The sequence below is a fragment of the Microtus ochrogaster genome, chromosome 24 (genome assembly GCF_000317375.1).
Source record: "Microtus ochrogaster isolate Prairie Vole_2 chromosome 24, MicOch1.0, whole genome shotgun sequence".
NCBI classification, from domain to species: Eukaryota; Metazoa; Chordata; class Mammalia; order Rodentia; family Cricetidae; genus Microtus; species Microtus ochrogaster.
Genome location: NC_022024.1, coordinates 9812677 through 9819271, shown reverse-complemented (window position 1 = coordinate 9819271; position 6595 = coordinate 9812677). Strand labels below are relative to the sequence as shown.

Below are 6595 nucleotides of genomic sequence, written 5' to 3'. Positions count from 1 at the left end.
GATGGTTTCTCTGTGTAGCTTTGTCCTGGAACTCGCTCTCTTGACCAGGCTGGTATCAACCCGCCTCTGCCTCCAGAGTACTGGGGTTGAAGGTGTGCGTCACCAGGCTCTAAGGTTCTATTCTAATTAATCTATGCTTTAGGTTAGTCTGCCCCCCCCCCCCGCCTTCTTGTTCTTTTTCAAAAGGAATTCTTTTTGTGTTTGTTTTGGCAGCCCTTGAGACAGATCCCAGGGCCTCACTTCTGCTAGGCAAGCATTCTAACATTGGGCTGGTTACATTCCCAACTCAGATATGCCTTTTTGGGGGGGAAAGGGAGGAGTCAAAACAGGGTTTCTCTGTGTAGCCCTTGCTGGAACTCACTCTGTAAATCAAGCTGGCATTCACCGCCATGCCTGGCTCACAGGTGCCTTTTTGAAGAGTGGGAAGATGTTAACCGGTAGGAACGACTACAGAAACAAGAAACTACAAACCGAAAGCCATTGCTTCTGATTATGGGACCTGATTTGGATTTTGTTGGCGACAGGGAGAAAAATCTCTCCAGGATGGAGACGTTTGACTTAACACCTTCAAGGAGGTGTCGTAGAAAATCTAGTGATGTGTTGTTGCTTTTGGCTATCCTCAGGATGGAAACAGGGCCTTGGTCATGTTGGGTAAGCTCTCTGCCAAGATAGGTGAGCTATCTCCCAAGCCTGTTTATCTTTCATCTGTATTTACAGGGGCCTTAATAATAGCCACACGTTATAAGTCACCCGTTGCTCCAGTGTAAAGAACTGTTTAACTCACTGTATACGCATAAGGAGTACTATGCAAGTATTTAAAATAATTGTATACCTTATACCTGCAAGTATAAACTACTCCATGATGTGATTATTTTTTATTCATATGTAATTAAAAAAAACCAATCATTTGTAGCAAAAAGGAAAGAGGACTATATGTTCAAATATTTGTAGTTCTATCTACATAGTGGAAATATGGGTAATTTTCATTTTCTACTTCTCCACCTTTGTCATAGTATTTTACCATTAGGAAAAATAATCAAGAAAGAGTAGACAAAGGGTGTAAGTGATTAAAGGCAAATATGAGTTGGATATGGCCTCCCAGACCTTGTCTGTCTGTTGGGCCTGTCACCAGACACTCAAGTCGCTATCAGGAGCACTTTTCACTGTCAAAGTGACTGGCCTTTGTCACAGAATTCCGTGTTATAAAGGGAGGGTACAAAGGATCCAATGCAGTCAGCTGAGCCGGCCCCACTCCTTGGCAGAGGTGGTGGGCAGAGGCTTGCTCGGCGGTGGCGGGCTCCACATGGGGAACACCATCCGGGCCCTAGTGGCCTTCATCCCCACGGACCGCTGCCAGAATTACGTGGTGGGAGACCTCCGGGAGATGCCGCTGGACCGGATGGTGGATCTGAGCGGGAGCCAGCTGCGTCGCTTCCCACTCCATGTGTGCTCCTTCACTGAGCTGGTAAAGCTCTATCTGAGCGACAACCACCTCCAGAGCCTGCCTCCAGACCTGGCGCAGCTGCAGAACCTGCAGATCCTGGCCTTGGATTTCAACAACTTCAAAGCCCTTCCCCGGGTGGTGTGCACCTTGAAACAGCTCTGCATCCTCTACCTGGGCAATAACAAACTCTGTGACCTTCCGGATGAGCTCAGCCTGCTCCAGAACCTCCGTACCCTGTGGCTTGAGGACAACTGCCTCACCCAGCTGCCAGATGTGGTGTGTGAGCTGAGCCTCCTAAGGACCCTGCATGCTGGGTCCAACGCCCTAAGGCTGCTGCCCAGCCAGCTCCGGCGCCTACGGGAGCTCAGGACCATCTGGCTCTCAGGCAACCAGCTCACTGACTTCCCCCCTGTGCTGCTTCGCATGCCCTTCCTGGAGGTGATCGACGTGGACCGGAACAGTATCCGCTACTTCCCCAACCTGGCCCACTTGACTAATCTGAAACTGGTCATCTATGACCACAATCCTTGCAGAAATGCCCCCAAGGTGGGCAAAGGGGTGCGCCGTGTTGGGAGATGGGCAGATGAGACGCCAGAGCCTCAGCTCAGAAAAGCTAGGCGATATGCACTGGCCCAGGAAGAAAGTCAAGAGCCACCCGCCCCCCTTCTTCCTCCCAGCTCCTGAACAGCCTCAGTTGTAAGCCAGTTAACCATGGCCCAACTGAAGACTTCTCATTAGAGTGGAAAGAGTCCCGGATCATCTCATGTAAAGGAATACTGAGAAGAAAACATTTCCGGTCCGCTGCACCTCTTCCTAGGGGAAGGTGTGGACTGCGGGGCCTGGAAGCCAGTGATTGCCACTCCTGAAGCAGCTTCTTCAAGTAAGCTACTTTGAAACATTGAAGAGCAAGACGGGCCAGGGCCTTGGGCCTCTTCCACTATGCAGAAATGGCTGGCTGTGAGGTTGGTGAGTGCTTCAAGCGTGGTATTTGTTAAAATAAAGAAAACAAAAACTATCAGAGTGCTCAGGTGGTCTGTCTTTAGCCCCTCCCACATATCTTTTTTTTTTGTTTGTTTGTTTTTCGAGACAGGGTTTCTCTGTGGCTTTGGAGCCTGTCCTGGCACTAGCTCTGTAGACCAGGCTGGTCTCGAACTCACAGAGATCCGCCTGCCTCTGCCTCCCGAGTGCTGGGATTAAAGGCGTGCGCCACCACCGCCCGGCTCCACATATCTTTCTTGACCATGAATAGTGTCAATGTACTGTTACTAATTTGGCTCCTGAAAAGAACACCTCTACTTCATCAGTCTTGATTCAAAGAAAGCTGTTGTTACAAAGACCTCACTTTGCCAGCACCTACTGGAAAGACAACAGAGCCTGAGGCCTCTCCCATCTTGGCCGGTTCCACTCATTTCCCCTATAAGGTCTGACCTAAGGTCTGCTCAGTTTACTGTCATCTGGAAAATCAAGCCTTTCTTCCCAGTGCAGCCGTGTGATTCCGGCAGAGTCCAGGCTGTCCTCGGGAGCAAAGCCATGCTTCCAGAGAGTCATACTATGTCAAGGTAGAATGTAAAAGTCCAATTGAAACAAGCACTTGAAGTTTGACTTGGAGAAGGTCAATTGAAAGTCTCTCATGTGTAGACTTTCTGGCCTTTGACCACAATTTGTGTTTTTGTTCATAGGTCTTTTGACAGTCTACAAACCTAGGTATTCGGTGCATTATTTATGCAAGTATGTAAATTGAGACTTTATTACAAATACATAAACTCTAAATGGCTGTCCATGGATGATCTAATAACCTTTCCAAAACACAAGGACACAAATTGCCATCCTACTTGGACAAACCATATATATTGAACTTCTAGAGCTTTGGGAGGATATGACCTTTCACAAGCATGGTTCTGAAATGACAGAATCCTTCCAGCCATGCGGCTGGTTAAATCCGAGGTCCCTGTCACCACCTCTCCTGCAGTCCACCTGCAGCCCAGTGATCAGACCACCAAAGATGCCTTTAATCTATAGTCTTATTCAGGGTGATTAAAGCCATATACTCAGCTGATGCTAAACACAATCTGCAAACAAGAATTTGCCTTCCAAGCCTCTGCTGTAGCACTTTACAGATTGCTTTCTGACCAGCGTTCGCTCTGGAGACGGACAGGTCTATTTCTCCACCGTAAGCTGCAGGCTTGAGTTGAAGCTAACTGACCCGGGTTCTCAGTAACTGTACTGCATCCAATGTTAAATTACCAACATTTGAACTGCAGCCAGATGGTTTTCTTCTAAATCAGGAAGCTTGCAACAAACATAAGTTTGTCAGTTATGGCAGATTTTGCTGCCTACAAATGTTTGTACTGTAGGTTTTCCATCACTTTTATATGGTAGTTACATTTCTTTTAACTCTTCTGAGGGTCCAGGAGATGCTAAGAGCAGCAAAATCAGGAAGAATGGCTACAGCACCAAATATTAACTATTTAACCCCTGGATTTTTAAGTCAGGACACCCCAAGGCCTGGGGAAATCTCTTACAGACCATCCCCTAAACAGGGGTGAAGCTAGACTAGCTCTTAACTACTGGCCTGTCCTCACTCTTCCAGAACTTGTGGTACCAACCTGTGCTGGCTAGTTTCCTGTCAACATGACACAAGCTAGTCATCTGGGAAGAGGGAACCTTCAGCGTAGAAAATGCAGCACCAAATCGGCATGTAGCAAGCTTATGGGGCATTTTCTTTATTCATAGTTGGATGTGGGAGGACCCAGCTCACTGGGGAAGGTGCCACCGTGGGCTGGCGGTCCTGGGTGCAGTCATGAGAAGAAAGCCAGTCCACAGTGCTCCTCCACGGCTTCTGCCTCAGCACAAATTAATAAATTCAGGAATTTAAGTTGCCTTGTCTGTGCTAGGAACTTTAAAGTTCTATAGTAACTGTGATCTACAGAAGTTCCCACTTCTAGGTGTAATAAAATGCACCGGCGGGAATTTAGGAAGATAATGTAAAAGCTGTATTCACCATGGATGGGCACGCTGGCGGGTTTAACAAGAGTATGACTGAAGAGAATAAAGAACAAAAGGCCGCAGGAATCCAGACACTACCAACAGCAGCAGCAAGGTGTTTGGAATCCATCAGCTGAGGTCACAGGAAAGGGAAGTATTGCTCAAATAAATTAGAATAGCCATGGAAGAAGCAAGGCCCATATACAGAAAATGGTCACTGGGTAGATGGGTCAGTGGTTAAGGGGACCGAGTTTGGTTCCCAGCACCCAAGTCAACCACCTGTGACTTCAGTTCTATGGGGACCCAACTCCTCTGGCCTCCACAGGCACCTACACCCAAGTACACACAGGCCCACACAATTAAAAATAGACCTTAAAAAGAAATTAAGAGGGGCTGGAGAGATGGTTCAGTGGTTAAGAGCACTGGCCACCCTGACCGCTCTTCCAAAGGACCTGGGTTCAATTCCCAGCATCTACATAGCAATTCACAATTGTGAACTCCAGTTCCAGGGGATGTAGCATCCTCACACAGATATAAACCCCAACGTACCAAAACTTAGAAACACATCTCGCGGAGTTGAAGATGCTGGATGCCTGGGAAGAAAACAGAGGTCTCTCCCCACATCCTGCTGGCACCTGTGTGAAACCATTGGCAGTTCAGTCCTCATGGAATTGAGTCAACCACACAAGGTAAGTCAGTGTGGTCTTATTGGGTTCTAAACTTTTACTATTTCCTATGCAGTGATATTAATCATTAACAACTCTTTGATGTGCCTATTTATTTATTTGAAGCTGGGCACCACTCACACATGGAGGCCAGAGGACTTGGTCCTCTCCTTCTGCCATGAGGGCTCCAGGAATTAAACTGAGGTCCTTCGGCGTGACAGCAAGCACCTTTGCTCACTGAACCATCCTGTCAGCCCCTAACAGATTCCAGGTATTAACATACAGACACGGGAGCTAAAGTGACTAAGTGACCAAGGGCTCCTGCAGAGAACCCGGGGTTCAGGTCCCAGCACCCACAGTGCTTGACAACCACTTAGCAGTTTCAGCGAATCTCATGCCCTCTTCTGATCTCCTGAGGCATCAGGCATGCATGTGACACATGCATAAGCAACATTCATGCACATAACCCCTGCCTCCAAAACAGGTACTTTCTGTGTATCTGTATGCACAGGCTGACATCAGATGCCTTCATCTAGGACGCTCCACTCTACATGGGGGTCTCTGACTGAATCTGAAGCCCACCTATGGAACAGGCTACCTATGACCAGCTAACCCCAGGGACCCTGCAGATTCTCAGGTCCTAATGCTCGTGTGACAAGCACTTTAATGACTGCAGCACTTCTAGCCCTCTGGTACCAACTCTGAAAGCCCTGTCTTCTCTATGAGGCAATTCTGGGGCTGCCAGAGATAGCCAGTTAAGTTTCTTGCTTTTTAGCTTTTTTTAAAAGTCTTATTTATGTATGAGTGCTATCTGCATGTATGTTTTTATGGTGGATGAGGGCATCAGCTGTCACTGCAGATGGCTGTGGACCACCATGTGGTTGCTGGGAATTAAACCCAGGTCCTCTGGAAGCGCAGCCAGTCCTCTTAATTGCTGAGCCATCTCTGCAGCCCTGCTTCTGAGCTTTCTTAAATTCTGTGGATGCTGCAATATATAACTTATCTGTAAGTCAAACTTAAATTAAACTCAGTACATATCTATGCTTATTTCCTTTCTCTATCAAAACAAAAACCCTAACAATACAACCATAATGAAGTTTAACTGAACCCATTATCTAAGAGAATGTTATCCTATTAAAGTATCAGAGAGACGGACAGTTAAATATGACTTTTTCAAACTTGAACAGAAACTGAAATGTTTATCTAATGTAAGTAAGAAAGGGTCCTTACATAGAATTAAATCGGTACTATACCTATGGCACTTCCACTCCAAATTAATATGCAGTAAAAGCTATACATGACTGAGTATATACATGGCCCTCTCCACAAAGCCAAAAGACTAATGTATCCATGTTTAAATGTGACGGGGGGCATAATCAAAATAATTACTTCATAAAAGAATAGGTTAATAATTGATAAGCTGAAACAGCTCCACACTGAAATACAGTCATTTCTTTTAAGTAGATTTCCAACAGAATATATACAGATCTGTAAGACATTA

The 6595-nt window shown here is 46.5% G+C and overlaps 1 protein-coding gene across 1 annotated transcript; it reads left to right on the top strand.

The window, feature by feature from the left end:
* Window positions 1–1303: 1303 nt before the first annotated feature.
* On the top strand, window positions 1304–2335 carry Lrrc10 (leucine rich repeat containing 10). Its single transcript, XM_005358032.3, has one exon. The coding sequence runs from the start codon at window positions 1304–1306 to the stop codon at window positions 2126–2128; it is 825 nt and encodes a 274-aa protein (XP_005358089.1). The 3' UTR covers window positions 2129–2335.
* Window positions 2336–6595: the final 4260 nt, after the last annotated feature.